Source organism: Protomyctophum bolini (genome assembly GCF_963924005.1).
Source record: "Protomyctophum bolini genome assembly, chromosome: 20".
In the NCBI taxonomy this organism is placed as follows: Eukaryota; Metazoa; Chordata; class Actinopteri; order Myctophiformes; family Myctophidae; genus Protomyctophum; species Protomyctophum bolini.
This window is the reverse complement of record NC_137881.1, coordinates 33,593,366-33,611,870: the sequence shown is the minus strand read 5'-3', so window position 1 is coordinate 33,611,870 and position 18,505 is coordinate 33,593,366. Positions and strand designations below refer to the sequence as shown.

Genomic DNA, 18,505 nt, shown 5'->3' with positions numbered 1-18,505 from the left:
CATGGAGCAGTCCGAGAATGGCAGTGTCATCAGATTATTTAAAGTATGTGATGTTAGTGGGTGAGGGGCTAATACAGTCATTTGTGTACAGAGTGTAGAGGAAGGGGCTGAGGACACAGCCTTGAGGGGCCCCTGTGTTGGTGATGGCAGTTGATGAAAATGATGTACCAACTTTAACTGTTTGTGGTCTATTGCTCAGGAAGCTGTGAGTCCAGTGTATGAGAAGTGGCGGGGATGTTGAGCTGATGCAGTTTCTTGATCATATGATGGCGTTGAATTGTATTAAAGGCAGAACTAAAGTCAACAAAAAGAATAGTGGCAAAATTGTCCGAAGATGAATCCAGGTATTGGAGAAGGGAGTGAAGGAGGCATGCCACAGCGTCCTCTGTCCCCCTCTTGGCCCGATAGGCAAACTGGAAAGGGTCCAGCTGTGACCTGACAGCTGGCAGAATGATGTTCAGAATCAGTTTTTCCAGGCATTTCATCATTATTGAGGTTAGTGCAACGGGTCTATAATGGTTGGGTTCTGAGGGGCGGGGTTTCTTGGGTACTGGTATGATGGTGGATGTTTTCCAGAGGGTGGGTACGGCTGCTGTCCTGTAGGACTCCCAAAATATGGAGTGAAGGATGGGGGAGAGCTCCATGGCGCAGAGCTTAAGCACCTTTGCAGAGATGCCATCCGGCCCTGGCGCCTTGCCAGGCTTACACCTGGCCAGCAGCTGTCGGACATCCTCCTCGTTGAAGGGGGGATGTGGCGGCTCCTGAAAGGGGAGGGCTCCCAACAGTTCCTCACAGGCAGCAGAGTAGTCTTGACTGTCAAACCGTTTGTAGAAAGTGTTCAGGGTGTTTGCAAAGGTGGTAGGATCCGGAGTTGTACAGTTCTTTTGTTTTGTCTCACCACCAGTAAGGATTTTGACTTTATTGAAGGCTTGTTTTGTGTTCATGCTCCTAAACTCCTCCTCCATATTATTTTTGTATTTTAGCTTGGCTTTAAGAATTTCATTCTTAATTTGCCCATCGATAGTCTTGAGGGCGGCCCAATCTTGGCGTTGAAATGCCTTCTGCTTTTCACTGAGACTATGTTTAATATGGGGGGTGATCCATGGTTTGGAGTTTGGATATTTTTTTATTGTCTTTGTGGGTATAGTGGTGGTGATGCAAAACTTGATGTAGTCTGTGATCACGGAAACCCTTTCATCTAGGTCGCCTTCAAAGACGTCCCAGTCCGTGCATGCCAGTGAGCCCTGCAGCTGTGCAGTTGCGTCCTCCGTCCATTGAGGGGCGCAGTAGGTCTGTGGTTTGGACCGCTTCAGCTCTGGTTTGTAGTGCGGGAGAAGAAGCACTGTGTTATGATCCGAGCCTCCCAGTGGAGGATGCGCTCGGACGCTAAAAGCATTCTCGATAGTTCCATAACACAGATCCAGGATCCGTTCCTTCCTCGTGGGAACGTCCACATATTGATGGAGAGAGGGCAGGACCCCCTCGAGTCTACAGTTGTTGTCCAAGGAAAAACAAGGAAAAACAACGGGGCTTCGGGGTACCTAGCCATTAGAGAATTAGCTGCATCGGCTACTAGCTCTGCTGCTATTCTGTAGTTAGCTTTAGGCTGGATGTAAACACACCCGACAACCACAGTTGGGAATTCTCTTGGGAGATAGAAGGGGCGGAGTGACAGGGTTAGCATCTCTATGTTAGGTGTACAGACTGTGTTGTGTACCTTGATGTTATTACACCACCTGTTGTTGACATAGATGCAGACCCCTCCGCCACTGTCCTTGTCTGACTGACCTGTCCTGTCCGCCTGTATGATGGTGAATCCATCCAAACTGACATCGGAGTCCGGTATGGTCTCGTCGAGCCAAGTTTCAGTCAGAGCGATGATACAGGCTTCCTTGTAGGCTCTCTCCAGTCGGCACTTGGCGTGTAGTATGTCCATCTTGTACCTGAGAGAGCGAACGTTAGCCAGTATGATGGAGGGGAGATGGGGTCTGAAGCGACGTCTCCTCAGTCTGGTCCGTACACCCCCTCGTCTCCCCCTCTTTCTGGGACGCATCTCCGGAGGAAGGTAGTCCATCGGTCTAACGTTGCACAAAATAGAGGACCGTAGTTGAAGGAGATCATCCCGGCTGTAGGTGTGGATGAGTGTCCCGTAGTCACCGCTGGCATCCGGCGTTAACGCTGGGCTAACCACCGGAGCCACAGCGGAGCTGTCATTTATTATCCAAAGGATAATAAATACAATCCAGGTTGTTCTGTACATGTCTAGCATGATGGTCGTTTAGCCAGACGGGGGAAACTCATGGGCAGACAAAAATAAAAAGTAAACAAAAATGACGAAAATAGACGAGAAAGACGAAAACACCCAGCACCAAACAAATGAACAGACCGTGCCGTCGCAGCAGAGCATGCGCCGATCTTGCCTACCGATATATCCTGGTGATCCTAGATTATGCTACTCGATACCCAGAGGCGATACCATTATGCGCCGCAACGGCCAAGGCCGTGGCACATGAACTCCTCATGTTAATCAGCCGGGTGGGGATTCCGGATTCCGTCCTCTCGGATAAGGGTATGTGCTTCATGGCTCAAGTGATCACGCAGCTATATAAATGGCTCAAAATAAAACAAATTAAAACGTCTCTTTGGGCTCGTCGAGCGATTTAATCAGACGCTTAAAAAAATGCTGAGGAAACTACCTGATGTCGATGGCAAGGACTGGGACAGGCTACTTCCATATGTCATGTTTGCTATACGTGAAGTTCCCCAGGCCTCCACAGGATTATCCCCCTTCGAGCTGCTCTACGGACGACAACCGCGCGGACTGCTGGACCTGGCACGAGAAGCCTGGGAGAGCGAGCCGTCCCCGCACCGGAGCGTGATCGATCACGTAGAGCAAATGCAGGTGTGAGCCAAGAGGATTTGGCCGCTTGTTAGAGAGCACATGAAGCAGGCACAGCAGGCCCAGTGCCGAGTCTATAACCACGGGGCCACCCAGAGAGAATTCCAGGTGGGTGATAAAGTGCTGGTATTAATCCCCACGTCTCTCCTCAGAATGTCACAGATGTCCCCATCGGCGTGGACTTGTCCCCCAGTCAGACCCAGGACGAGAAAGAGCTCCTCGGCCGGTACCGAGACCGCTTCTCCGAGATCCCCGGCCGCACTAATGTCATACGCCATGACATCATCACAGAGCCAGGGAAAATAGTGAGACAACGACCGTATTGCATCCCGGAGGCGCGCCGGCTCGCGATACAAGACGAGGTCACAAAGATGCTGGAGCTAGGAGTAATTGAGGAGTCTTTTAGCCCCTGGTCCAGTCCAATTGTTATCGTGCCCAAGCCGGACGGCTCCCTCCGGTTCTGTAACGACTTCAGGAAGCTGAACGAGGTGTCACTCTTCGACGCCTACCCCATGCCGAGGTCCGACGAATTGGTGGACCGGCTGGGACCGGCCAGATTCGTCTCGACGTTGGACCTCACTAAAGGCTACTGGCAGGTGGCCCTCACTGACCGAGCCAAGGCAAAGACAGCATTCGCCACCCCCGACGGGCTGTTTCACTACACAGTACTCGGAGACCTGGAGCCAGCATCTGGAACATCTGGCGGCTGTCCTAGGCGACCTGCGCAAAGCCGAGCTAACCGCCAACGCCAAGAAATGGAAAAAGAGTGCCTGGCCACAAAGTGGGCCGTGCAGCACTTGCGTCTGGGGCCGGTCATTCACACTCATCACGGACCACGCCCCCCTCCAGTGGATGTCCACCAACAAGGACAAGAATGCTCGCGTCACGCACTGGTTCCTGGAGCTACAGGACTACAGGATCAAAGTGGAGCACAGGCCGGGACGAAGCATCCCCCACGCAGACGCTCTATCCAGGCGATACGAAGACGAGGAGGAAAGTCCACCTACGCCGGGCAAACGCTTAGGGGGAGGGATATGTGGTGTCTCGATGGTTATTCACCGCCCAGGTAAGCATACCCCCGGAGGCCAGCAGAGGCAGAGAGACAGGAGAACACATAAACCACTGGGAGTTAGGGCTGCACGATTAATCAAATTTTAATCTAAATCGCGATTTCTTAATTTGGACGATTAAAAAAAAAAGTTAATCGAAAATCGTGTTTCCCTTTTACTAGCGCATTTACGGTAAATGTCTCTCACACTCGCACGCAGGCTACCGTAGTTCCTCCTCCCTCTTCCTGCCGCCCAGAGAGAAAAAGTGAAAGAAATAAAAAGAAGTGAAACAACATGGATGCATCTGGGAGCGGTAACGAGGAGTTGGTTGCTAAAAAAGGAAAGACAAAGTCTGTCGTCTGGAAATGGTTCGGCTTTGCTGTTTCAGATGAGGAGCAAACTAGTCCCTGGTGTAAACTTTGTAAAAATATGGTGCCTGTGAGAGACGGTAACACTACTAAGTGCAAAGCATTGCAGGCGGCTGCTGCTGCATCACAGCCCACGGCTCCAAAGCCAAAGCAGGTATCATTAGGTGATTAATTTTCACGTGGCGTCCCATACACCACTTCAGAAGCCCGGTGGAGAAACATAACTGACGCGGTGGCGTTTCACATTGCAAAGGACCAGGTCCCGATCCTTACAGTTGAAAAGCCTGGTTTCAAAAGGATGCTGCAAGTGATAAACCCCCGCTACCAGCTACCAAGCCGACGCTATATAAGTAAACACATCTACAAGACCATGTACCCAGCCACACGTGGTAATGTGACAACGAAGCTATATGATGTGAAATACTTTTCCGCTACGACCGACCTGTGGTCCAGTCGAACGATGGAACCTTACATGAGTTTGACTGTGCACTTTATCTCGGACAAATGGAGACTGGAAAACCTCTGCCTACAAACCTCGTTCTTCCCAAATGACCACACAGGCATTGAGATTGCCCACGGGTTGAACGATTTAGCTGAAGTGTAGTGCTTTAAAATAAGTTACTCCTTGCTAGATTTTCAAGATGAATGAAGCAATAATAATAATAGCACCTTTCATGACATGAAATGCAGCTCAAAGTGCTAAAACATAAATATACGAGGCCATTAGGCCTAATGCAATACACTACAGTGACTGTGAGGACATGATCAACATAATTACTTAAAAGTGGTTTAGTATGGAAAAGGTGATTTTAATTATATGTCCTTAATTGCTCGAGTCAAAATATACAACACACTTTTTTAACTCTAACTACAAAGCACCTTGTCCTTTAAGAAAATGTGCCTGTGTGTGACACACACACACACACACACACACACACGTCCTTAACCCATTTTGACCTGCGATCAGATTCTAAAAATGTCTTCTACATCCTGAAATATCCTGAAAATAGCAGACCTACAAGCTCGTAGCGCGCCACACACAAACAACACTTGCACTACACAACCAGACACACTGGTGATTAGGAAGATGGGAAAAGAGCCCTCAAGATAGTCCTCCCCCACAGTACAACTGTCCGCTCTTCTCTGAGTACACCAGAAATAACAAGTCAATTAGTAACAATTAACAGCTAATTGGCAGTTGGGTTATCAAAAAGTAAAATACAATACAAAAAAATATCTAATAATTCAAAATAATCTAGAAGCACAGCAAGGAGCTAAGCCTCAACAGTCAAGGTCTGGTACATTGGTACTCAAGACTCATTGAAAGAGTAGGCCTACACACACTGAACATTACATGACAGTACACCAGCCTTCAGTTAAGTGCGGTTTTGGCCCTTTAAATGGCTTACAAACAAACTGGTGCTGAACACTGAGGCCTATGGGGAGGGCACCTTGTTCCCACAGAAGTCAGTGCATAGCAATAGATAGCCAAACAGGAATGACTGACTGGCACCTGGCTTAAGGGGAGGCAGTAATCAGTAAATGGTGAATTTTACATTGATTGTTTATTAAATTCACAATTTCACACACACATTCACTACATTCACTACGATGACAGGCAAGGAGCCAGGAGCCAATCCACGCTCAGAGGGCCAGCCTGGGAAGAGTACTTAGCAGCAGCTGTGACGTGCGATCGTTGGCAATAGGTGAATCCCAATTCAGGGGGTTCACCCTACAAGGTGCGGTACTAGGTAGGATAGGGTAGGTCACTGCACTGGCACTACCGGGGCACTACCCTGTGTAGGTGGCATAGGGCACACGCAGAGGGCATGTCTGTGGAATGGGACAGCGTTCACTGGGCTGAGCTGGGCGGAGCCGAGTGGAGCTGGGCGGAGCCAAGCGGAGCCAAGCGGAGCCCAGCATTCTCGAATGGCAGCCATTACTGTTTACACCCGACTGACCGCAGTGTTTTTAAAAGGTCTAGAAACTACTTTTTTAGCCCACGGAATTTACTTTCAAGTTATTTTTGGGGAGTATTTAGTTGTTTAAACTTCATATATGTGGTCAATTAATCATAAAAGGGCCTATTTAAAAATATCCCACAACGACGTCGGAGAATTCAGAGAACCGTAGGTCTCGCTTTGGGGGCTGCCAGCAGAGAGATGTACCCGTTTTTAACTCTCCTTTGTCGGCATAGGCCGAAGCAATTTCCCCTGTTTCTCCTACGGAACGAAATGATGCCCGTGTATGATATTAATCTATTGTGGATATTTACAGCCTCCATGCAATTTGTTTCCAATTGTTTTATTTCCCCAAATGTCAAGTGCAATATAAATAAAAGCTATTCTATAAAATTTCTATTATTGTTATTATTACTACGTCGAATCTGATTTAACTTGAGTCCCGACTCGTTGCAAAGAGTTGCTGAAAGGAAGGATATTCACTTCATAATGATAAATGTTTTTACATTTGGACAGAATACAGACCATCGTCGCATCTGCTGTTTGATTTGTATTTAAACTGATTTTGCTGCTCATAAACAATATAGCATGGATTATTAGCTAGTATATAAACGGGTGGCTCTTTAAAGAGCCGTTTTGGGAGTTTTTATAAAACCCGAGAGGGCACAATTGGTATTCACGGCTGTCATCCATACAACAGTTTTGACAGCGAGAGATTAATATGAAAACTAGATCATAGTTGCTCAATTTGTGTTTCATTTGGGGTGTTTTTGTAAATAAAACACCCCATCATTAGAAAGAAGAAAAGAAAGTCAGGAGACAACACTATTTGTTTTGTTTTTCGTCTTATAAATTATTTGATCGGCCCAAAATATTGTGTTCATTGTCATGATTCGTCACGATCCAAATTGGCTTTGTCCGCGGCGTAGCCGTCTTTAAATAAATTATATTAAAAGTGCCGATGGGAGAATGCATGGGGCTTCCACTTCCTGGGCCACTCGCTTTTCTGAAAGGGGGCGGGACTGCGGCGCTCTATTTGGAGGCTGGGGAGAAATAAATAAATAAAATCACATCTGCACCCCCCCCCCCTGGTGGATAAATAACGATCAGTCCCTTAGAGGCTTAGACAGCACAGCAGGCACCATCAATAACTGATCTACAAGCTCATAGCTATGAGCTTGTAGATCTTCTTGATTCTTCTTCTGTATATTATATATATACTGGCATAAATTCCCGCTTCTATATTCCCGCGTCAGTGACGTCAGTCTCCTATAGACCTAGTTGTCCCTCTTTTTGCTTGTGCTCGGATTTGCTTAATTTGCTTGCCAACATGGATTTAGAAATAGTTATATTATATTTTTTTCTTTATTTGATGTTGGAAGAGTTGGAGATTCAACAGTGCCCTCGTCGGCGCTTGTTTTATCTCAGGCTGGGAAGGAATGATGATCAAGTAAGTGACATGGATATGCCTATACCTTTACAGACAGCTAACAGCTAGTTGGTTTTCATATAGGCTAAGTGTAGTTCGTTTTCATATAGGCTAAGTGTATTGCTATAATGTCATTTAACTTTGACAATATAGGTCTACTTTTACATTTAAAACAAATAGGCCTATATAGCCTACTGTAAAGTGAGTATAAACTGTTAATTCAACTGAGAGAAATTAATTCATCAGAATGCTACTCTTAGTTAATCACATTTGCATTTACATGAATGAAAAGGTTAAACCAGGCCAACTGGATAGCCTACATTTATCACAATATTATTTTACTGTGTAATCTAACACAAATCTTACAAATGTTGTCAATTCTTCTCATTCTTTCCTTAACTCAGCCAAGAGGCCCCAGAGGCCCATACTGCAGGGTCAACCTGCATGTCCCTGTCCTGGTCAGGTTCTTCAATGGTGTGGACACACGGCCTGATCTTCGGCTGAGCAGATAGTCTCTGGCAGTGTTGTTGGATCTCCTTGACCTAGACCGGCGCCATGGATGTGGTGCCACATTTGAGACCCTGGTGTTTCTCTACTGGCTGGCAAGTGGAGCATCATACACGGTGACACTGTCCACTGCATTGGGTCACAGGGTCACAAGGGAGGTGGTGGCCAACCGCCACAGGGTCATCCACTTCCCAAGTACCCCTGAAGCCCTGGAGGAAGTGACCCGTGGGTTTGCAAGGCTGGCTAGACACGCTGCTTTCAGAAGAGCAGCTGGAGCGATCGACGGCTGCCATGTCCGAATCACTGCACCAAACGGCCCCGATCACCAGTGCTACCAGAATAGGAAGCTTTTTGCCTCCATTATTCTGCAGGCAGTCTGTGACCATCGGGGCCGTTTCCTTGACATGTACGTGGGCTGGCCTGGGTCGGTGCACGACGCCAGAGTGCTGGCCCACTGTACCGTCAGGGAAACTACCCTCCTCCAGACCACTTCATCCTCGCAGATGGAGGGTACCCGTGCCTCCAACTCCCACTCCCTCTGTGGTGGAAATTTAGAATGCCATAGTTGAGACATTTATACAATTAAATATACACATGATTGGTGACTGCCTTATCATCTCATCCAATCTATCCTTCACTATTGCCTCATTTTCAAGTGACTGACAGCTGTCAATCTGACAGCTGCCACCATGTTTTGTATAGATCACTGCAGCCATGTACCTATTCTGGAAATAGGAACAAGCACGTATCTAGTTATTTAGAATAGAGTCATTCCCTCTCTCTAGGGGGGAGTCTCCTTCAGCTCGCCCTCCAACCGGTGACGCCTCGCCCTGCATCGGCCGTGCGGTGTGTGTGTGTGTGTGTGTGTGTGTGTGTGGAAGAACAAAACAGCAAGTCCCGTTTTAAAGTACTGCCTAGCGTCACCTTTTAATCCGATACAATGGCCGTGCCTCCCTCGTATGGTGATCTGGGCAAGTCTGCAAAAGACATCTTCAACAAAGGCTATGTGTCTATGTTACTATTACGAATGTGTTTGGGAAGGAATAAAGGAAGAGGGATTCATTATTTGGGAGGAGGGATGATGCAAGGATGTTGTTGCTCTGCGGTTGCTCTGCTGTAAATTGACCGGAAAGATGCGAATAAAGAAAGATGCAATGAACTATTGGACGAGTCTTGTGTCCTGATATACTTCTTCTGCCTGAGATCTTGACCCCATTTTATTCACTCACACCTCTCATCACTCCCTACAGACGGCCAATACCTGGCGATGCCGCCCAGCGGTTCAACCACCACCATACCAGGGCACGCGGCATTATTGAGCGTGCCTTTGGTATGATGAAGACCAGGTGGCGTTCCATCTTCCTGCATGCACAGGAGGTGCACCACACCTTTGTACCCTATGTAAGTAATCACTGAACAGCCTATAGAGTTCCTACACCAGTCAACTAAATATAGGCTTAATGTGGTTAAGAAGACTTTTTCAGTAAGTGTAATTTACCCCCCGCCATATGATTTCAGGTCATAACAGCATGCTGCGTCCTTCACAACATCTGCCTGGATGCAGGGGATGTTGTGGCCCCAGAGGACGAGCAGGTGGAGGATGAGGGAGAGGATGAGGGGGAGAGAGAGTTGGAGGCAGTCAGCGGGGATCTGTGGCGCGCCCAGCTGACTGCGGAGGTGTCTGGTCTGGAGGAGGTCAATGATGAGCACGACTATTAATAGGCAAGTCGAACAGATGTACCGTATATCTACTGATTCCCATTTACTTAAAAAGGTTTTGAATATTTACCGTAGGAAACATTTGTAATGTTTTCTATTCTTGCCTCTTTCTAAAAAAAAAAATCCAGTGACATGGCAGCCAGCCTTGCAAACCCACCTGAACAATGCGGTGGACAGTGGAATACACACCCCAGATGCCCCACTTGCTAGCCAGAGGACAAACACCAGGGTCTCAAATGTGGCATCCCATGAAGCCGGTCTAGGTCAACATCACTGCCAGATAGACTCCCAGGCCGGCCGTGTGTCCACATCATTAGGAAAAACCTGTCCAGGACCCTCTATTTTAGTTTTAGTCTTCTCTTGTAACATTTTCATTTAGTTTTAGTCACATTTTAGTCTATTTTATTTGTTCTGATCTGAAAGACAAAAAAACTGATAAACTCGTGCGTTGTGTGTCATTTCTCAATGTTGGACAGTTCCAGAAGCCTACAGCTGTACTACTCAATACAGACGAGGGGAAACTTTTTTTCCTCTGTTTTCGTTTTCGAAGGGAAAAAAATATTTTAAAGAAAAATGTCGCCAGGATTATTTCCAATATGTAAATATGTCGAATATGTAAACTTGTATTTGTTCTGAAATATTGTTTTGTTTGTTTCTTTCCAGGCAGTTTTGTACACTTACTAATTCCAAGAAGATATTTTAATATGATTTCATTTATGAATCTGACCATTTATATATATATTTATTTCTTCAACGTGTTTAGAGCTTTTTTGTTTGGCTCTGTTATAATTGGTTCTGTTGCAGTTTTCAATATGTTTTTATTTTTTGTTCTACTACATTGGTTGTGTATGTTGATTGCTAAATGTAGACTGCAAAGTCACATTTATATTTATGTTATAGTAATATTTTATTACTTACATAAAACATATATACAAGAAAAAAAAGGTCTTCTTTTTGTCTTCATTAAAGTTCCAGACCCCCACCGTTCCTTTTAGTTTGCTGACCAGGCCAATAATAGACGAGACAAACATGAAAGATGATATACAGACACAATTCACTGAACTTATAACCCAGCCGTACTGCTGTGTCCCGCGTTGTTATATTATTATATAGCCGACCTACAACAAGCTCACTGCTGTATGTATGCCTTGTTGTGAAGCCATGTTCTGTTATACTCCATTAGTTGCGTGGCCGGTTTTGTTGCTCACTAAATAGCAGATCTACAAGCCTACGACTCGTCACGTCGTGAGCTTGTATGTCTGCTATTTATATGACAGACACATTTGACACATATTTGCACTTGCCATGGAGGTGCTTTTTTGTCTTGTTTTACACTTGCCATGGAGGTGCTTTTTTGTCTTGTTTTACAAACACAATATGAATAGAAACCCCTATAAAGAGTGGATTTGTTTCTGAATACTAATTTGTTCCACTGTTGTCAACAGCCAATACAAGTCAGCCACATACACTATGCTTATTCAATAATAATAATAAGCATCATTATCATCATCATCATCATCATCGTCATGAGTCTATATTGTCTCATGTGCCTTATCATCTTCTATCATAACCAGTGTTGTTCATAATGGTCACTCCTTGTGGCCATTCCAACCATTATTTTTCTAACATTTACTGTAAGCCCCTGGTGATGCTGGAACACATCTCCCATATTTCTGCATGTTATCTAGTGACAGCTGCTACCGCTCAGGCTTGTGCTTTCCAAAAAATTACATGACCTGATTTTGTGAATGACTGGCTCTGGTTCAAGATGTGAACATTTAACTAATCGTTATTTTATAGATTGGCCTGTGAAGTTCATAGTTCAGTAGACGAGCCTTGGCGAAAACATGCCTCGTTGTGTTCATTCAGGTATAACTCAAGAATATCTAATATATATATAATATATATATATTGTGGGAGGTCGGGTGGGAAATACAACTCAGAGTGCAGTTTCAGGGGTTAGACACACGATGGCGCCCCTTGCTTTATTTCTCCAACAGGTTCAAACAAAGTCAGTTTTCACAAACAGAACTCAGACAGTAATATTCTTTGCATGAGGTCCCGGTTCCGAGGCGGGAGTCGTCACTGCAGAGGATGAGAGGGGATGTTAGCATACGGTCAGAGCACAAGGTAAGTACAAAGTTGGGGCCTGAGACACCCGGTCTAGGCAGTCGACCAACTAGACCTTTGTATAACTCTTTCTCTTCTTCTTTTCCAGGTTCCAGAGGAGGCCAGGAGGCTCCCCCGGAGGTAGGTAAGGGGGTGCGTATCTTTCTCTATCCACAAGGCACAGAAGAGTACTTTAGAGTAGAAGTACTCGGATACGGGGTGGTGAGTAATTAGAGTAAACGTACTTGGTATGGTACCGGGCGGGGATGGTACGGAGGGCCCCTTAGGCTCGGCCAACAGGAAGATACACAAGCATTTATATTCTTATTTCTCTCTATCTACTGGGTGGCCGTGTCGGTACGACAACGGCAGTCAGGGGGTTAACACAAAGTAAGCGCTCTAGTTTCTAACGGTCTTCTTTCACCGGGCCTGGCGGCGCAAGCCAACTTAAAGTCTCTTCAAAGGGTGAAATAAACATAACACGGGCCTGTCTTCTTTCACAGGGTGGACGTGACACTTTATCTAGAGCCTGCTAGCTTCCATTCGTCTCTACGGGGTTATCTTCATTCAACAATCTTCAGTGTACAACACCACGGTGACACTCTTCATTCACAGTCTTCATTTAGCCTCGACAGGGTGACTTCCTTCATTCACAATCTTCGTTATTATCTTTAGCTGCTCATTTGCCACTATGAGTGCCTCTTCTTAATAACACGGGTGATAGATAGTGAACGGTTTGTCTTACTGCGACCTTATGGAGCTGTTGAGCTGCCGTTTCCATACGAGGGTCCCGTCTCCGCACTCGTCCCCGATACGAGCCAGGTGGGTCTCCAGCATGTATGCGGCTCTCCGTGTATATTTGTCTATGGGGGGCACACGCTCCTGCGTGTGCTTCCAGCCCCACTCCTACAAGCCTGGTGATGTGAGGATATAAGAGAGCAATTGAGTGGTGATACAAACGATCAAACAATAAACATAGTCCATACGTGAGAGTCCATAAGTGAGAGGAGTGTGGACTTACCATCCAACGCCGAGTGGACGGCATATGCTGCGCGAGCGTCTGTGTGTAGCAGGGATCTGATACTGCTAGGTGCGCAGGTTGTTTATAAAGGGCGCGGCTGACCGGCTGCGGCTGTCCTTAATTGCTAACCAGGGCGGCGGCCGGAATGAGGCGCAGCTGATTTAGAATTGCTCTGGGATAGTACACTGAGTCTATGACACGGCCGTGGGCGTGCCTGGTTGTCATGGTAACGCGCCCCTCCCCCTGAGGTGAGACCTGACACACTCCACAATATATATATAATAATATATAACTCTGTATTTGATTGGCAGGCTTGTAAAGTGGACCAATCATTTCTAACTTCCCCGTTTCACTGACTGTGAAACTGCAGTGGGTGTTTACATTCACTCATATGCACCATTTGTAAATGCACCATTTACCAAAGAAAATACTTTTCAGGGTATTCTGCCTTATTAACCCTTTGACTGGACACTCTTAATAACATCTTATTGTGCATTGGGCCAGATTTCGCAACTTTTTGAATGACAATAGAAATATGTGCGATATGACCACAATGTCACGAAATGTCTCATTTTCAAGCTGCATGTCTGTACTTTACAATGAATAATAATGATAATTATAATAATTATGATTCTAGCATGTTCCATCGTTTACTTATAAGCATTTTAGTACACCTTGGTTTCACTGTTCACTCATAGTCATAGGAACTTAAATAAATAAGTGTAAAAGTCTACACTTAATTCAGGAGAACACAAGTATGCAATCATGGTGCACCATGTCATGTTTTTTTCTGGCCAGCCTGGACATTGGGCCCTGGTGTCCCTGACCCTTCTCCAGCTGTACCAGACAGTGCAGACACAGTAGTGTCTGGTATGACCTCTGCAGCGTCCACAGCAGACAGCGGAGGCAAGCAGGACAGGGGGGTTGATGGAGTGCCTCTGCCCCAAAACCTCGTCTATCATGGCGAAATAAGCCCATGAGGCAGCTGTGGCTTTTCCATCCACCCCCTCACCAGTCTTAGGATACTTGCACTCCTAAGGCAGTGGAAAATGAAGATTTCAGAACCACTGGCTTAACAGGTTATTTGTATGGCAGTGCTTGGCAGTGCTTGTGGTTGGTTGTTGTTTGTGCTTGGGTAATATGTTCTGTGTAAATGTTTTTACAGCTCTAGCAGTGATTTACAAACAGTTTAATTTCAAGGGACCCCAAGTTTGACCTGAATTAGGCTATGAACCCCCATTTAATGGCATTTCTATCTCTGGGACCCCAATGTATATTGTAAAATCAAAGTTAATTTAACTCTGAGTGTACAAATGGAACCAGGTTCAACTAAGAGATTGTACCATTTGTACAATCTATCTCTGAGTTACAGACACATAAGGGTCCATCATTTAACTATCATTTAGCTGGGGACCCCCTGGAACTCCCTCAAGGCCTGGGGGACCCCACTTTGGCAACCACTGCTCTACAGTAATTTATAATCATCATGTCTAGTCATCTATAGCAGTAGTTCTCAAACATTTGACTGAGTGTATATCCCCCCCCCCCCCCCCCCCTACACACACACACACACACACACACACACACACACACACACACACACACACACACACACACACACACAACTTACATTTATAGTTGAACTGAACTGGGCAAAAGTGGTAAAAGTAAGATCAAAGACCTGGTGTTCACGAGACTGGTGGAGATGGGTGTCCTGGTCATTCCTGTTATCGCTGAGTTACTGTCCGCGGCAGGCAAAGTAACTGAGTTACTGAGTAGTTTGTCTCAGTTGCCTGCGGAGGAAGTAGTGGCAGACAGGCTTACAGCTGTATTTGTAGGGGGGACCGAGGGGGCCATGGGAGGTAGTGGGGTAAAGGTGGAAGACGAGGGCGCGGCACGCCCGGTGGTACAACCTCCGGTGGTGAGGAATCTACTGACCCCCCACGATCGCGCCTGGGTTCGGGATCCTCCTCGGGTTCAGTTGGGTCTGACAGTAAGTCTGTCCTACAGGTGTGTGCATAGCGCACATTAAAAAGAAAGAGCGAGAACGAGAGGGAACAGGAAAGAGAGTTCCAGTTGGAGATCACCAGAATGCAACTGCAGGCAAATACGGATAAGGAGATCCGCATACGGCAGATGGATTTGGACTGGGAGGAGAAAAAGGCAAGATTAACAGCGGTATCTACAGGGCAACAGGCACCCCAGCCACGGTCCGGTCCCAGTCTCGGTGACACACCAGGTACGTCATTTTTCGTGAGTCTGAGGTGGATTCGTACTTTAATGCATTTGAGCGTGTGGCTACTGCTCTCGCTTGGCCCAAGGACGTTTGGTCCATTTTGCTCCAGTGTAAGTTACTGGGTAACTTAAGTGTAAGTTACAGGAGGCGATGGCCGCACTCTCTGTTCAGGATAGTATGAATTATGAGATTGTAAAAGCAACCATTCTACGTGCATATTAAAAAGTCCCTGAAGCTTATCGTCAGAAGTTTAGGCAGCTTTCTAAAAATGCTAGCCAAACTTTTCTCGAGTTCGCTCGGGAGAAAGAGTTTGGATCAGTGTTCAGTGTTTTGTTTGTTTTGTCAGTCTAGTGAAGTTTAGTTAGTGTACTGTTTGTCTCTGTCTCCCGATCCCCCTTTCCCCGCGTCTTGTCGTCAGTCGCCATTTTGCGACATGCCCCGTAGGCTCCCCCCCCGCTCCCCTGCCCGGTCAAGCCTCGATCGCGTCCTGGCTTCTGGGGAACAAGGTCGAGGACGAGTCCGACTCTGAACCAGAGGCCTCTGGTTTTGAGGAGAACCCTGCCCAGGCTAGGCTCAGCCTGCAGCAGGCTTCCGTGTGTACTGGGACCAGTACAGATGTGGCGGCGGCACCTCCACCACCGCGGCGTTCTTCACGCGTTGCAGCGGCTGCTGTTGCGGCTCGTCCGCCGTCTCCCGTCACTCTCTCCCCAGGAGGAAGAGGAGCCCCTTGACTTCGAGGACGAGTGGAATCCAACCAGAGAGGACCTCGACGAGTATGACGATGAAGGCGGTAAGAACCTCCATTTTGCAATTTTACTGTGGACCTTATGCCACGTTAGTTTACTGTGCTACTACTAAGCTAAATACTGAATCGCGTTGTTACTGTGCTTTCTAATCTACTGTGAGTGAATCCCACTGGGAGAGGAGACCCTGTTGCATCTGAATCAATTTTATAAGACGAAAATATCTAATGTATTGTTAGCGTGCGTTATACTGTAGCAGTGTAGCTGCATCATGTCCCATAATGATGAAAGAACGTGTGTAGTCTAGAAGATGAATCAATTATATATATTATGAATACATTGTAATATTGATTATGTTTTCAGGCAGGTCAGATTACGAGTCAGACTCAGACAAGTGGGTTTCAGAGTCAGACGAGGACATGAATGAGTCTGCCCAGGCACCCCATGGAGGTATGAGAACAAAATGTTCTACATTTTCAAACACTATATGATACTATATGATATGCATGCGTGTTCCTGCTCATTCTGTCCTTATTGACTTAGTGTTATATATTGGCCTCAGCTGCCTGACTCAGTGACAACATTTCTGCATTTCTGCATTTTAATCTAAGAACAGTCGTTCTTAGATTTTAATCTAAGAACGACTGACCTAGAAACACAGCTTTTTCAGAAAACTGTCAGGATGTAGAAGACATTTTTAGAATACAATAGATTTCATGTACACATTTTGATAATATTACTGTGATTTAATTTCAGCCCTGTCTGATGATGACCACCACCAGCCTTCAACCAGTGCTGCTGCCGTTTCACACGGATGGGGTGAGTTTAGAATGTGATCCTAGTTTACTACACACTACATCCAGTACAATGTAAATTCAATTTCACAATGCAAGCACATGTACTATTGTACTGACATTATATTCAGGCTAACAATATCTGCATTTGATATCTGTGCTTATTGTGAGTCTCTTCAATATAATTGATATGATGTACATATTTTGATATTTTACTGTGATTTTTATTTCAGCCGTATCTGATTCTGATGACCCGTTATCACAGCCATTGTCCAGGGCTGCTGCTGCCGTTTCACACGGACAGGGTGAGTTTAGCATGTGATACCAGTTTACTACACACCACATTCAATTACAATGTCAATTCAATTTCACAATGCAAACACATGTACTCTTGTACTGACATTCTATGCAGGCTAACATGCTAACAATATCTGCATTTTATATCTGTGCTTATTGTAAGTCACTTAGATAAAATTGATTTGATGTACATATTTTGATATGGGATTTCATTTCAGCAGATGACATTGACCGGCCATCACCCATTGACGATGCTGCTGCTGGTTTGGGTGAGTTTTGCATGTGATCCTAGTTTACTATGCACCACATTTGATTATAAATGTAAATTTACTATGACAGTACTTTTACTTTATGACAGTACAGTAAATGAAGGCTAACTACATGTGCTTGGACCTAAATGCCTGAATTGATCTACATTTCAGACATGCTGCTTCTGGATGGTGAACGGCCCACAACCAGTTCTGCAGAGCCTGTTGCCAGCGAGCTGGGTGAGACTTATTTTGAGAATCAGATTTATTGTCACATCACAGGTTTACAGAGTAAAAAAAGTGTGAGCATAGCAGCAAATGTATACAGTACCACACAAATAAAAATGTATTTTATGGTAATTTTGTATATATGTATGTATTTATAATGTAGATGGTGACAGTCCAGCTGAGGCAGCCGCTGAATGGTCCGATGTTGGCTGGAAAACCCACCACATCCCCTTCACCGGCTCCCCGGGTGTCCATTACGAACCGCTGACGGCAGACAGTGACCCCGTTGAGTTCTTCCAGCTCTTCCTGACTGATGAGATGCTGGCGGACATCGTGGTGCAAACCAACCTGTATGCTGGGATGTGTATAGCTAAGGTAAAATTATGTAATTTAGATGGCATATTATGTAAACATGGCATTCTATAGTGTATACTTACAGTACTAGAAAACCGAGCACCCCTTTTTTTAGCAACACTTTTTTTTTGAGTGGTGCAGTGATTCAACCACTCCTATAGGCAGCTATGTGTGTCCCTGGGTTTGTCTGTGCCACACGGTAACTCTGTCATTTCTCAACCATTTCGGACACGGGGCGGCTCGCCGGAACCGGGCCGCCCCCCTGGCCGCATTCCGGCACCACTCACTTCACAAGGGTGTGATTTATTTATTTATTTTTCTTCTGATTTTTATCTATATACTATTTTTTTTCCCCTTCCTTATACAGTATCTATATACTAAATGTCAATTTTAAATTGTAGGTCCCTGCCGAGTTGGTCCACTCGAGAGTGTGGCGGTGGAGAGAGGTCACCATCGGGGAGAACCTCCTGCAATTAGAGACATCACCATCAGCCAGCTGGCACCTGGAGAGTTAGTCATGCGGCATAACAATAATGTCATGAT

The 18,505-nt window shown here is 45.8% G+C and overlaps 1 protein-coding gene and 1 long non-coding RNA gene across 2 annotated transcripts; both read left to right on the top strand.

The window, feature by feature from the left end:
* The first annotated feature begins 16,005 nt into the window (after positions 1 to 16,005).
* Positions 16,006 to 17,140, top strand: LOC308335190. The gene is made up of 4 exons (XR_013965998.1): positions 16,006 to 16,088; positions 16,405 to 16,491; positions 16,798 to 16,860; positions 17,069 to 17,140. It is a non-coding gene; the product is annotated as an uncharacterized lncRNA (long non-coding RNA).
* A 416-nt stretch (positions 17,141 to 17,556) lies between these two features.
* On the top strand, positions 17,557 to 18,477 carry LOC308335349 (uncharacterized protein; the record flags this gene model as incomplete). The annotated part of the gene is made up of 3 exons (XM_080792368.1): positions 17,557 to 17,620; positions 17,772 to 17,983; positions 18,364 to 18,477. 3 exons carry the CDS (start codon positions 17,557 to 17,559, stop codon positions 18,475 to 18,477), a joined length of 390 nt encoding a protein of 129 aa, XP_080648494.1.
* Positions 18,478 to 18,505: the final 28 nt, after the last annotated feature.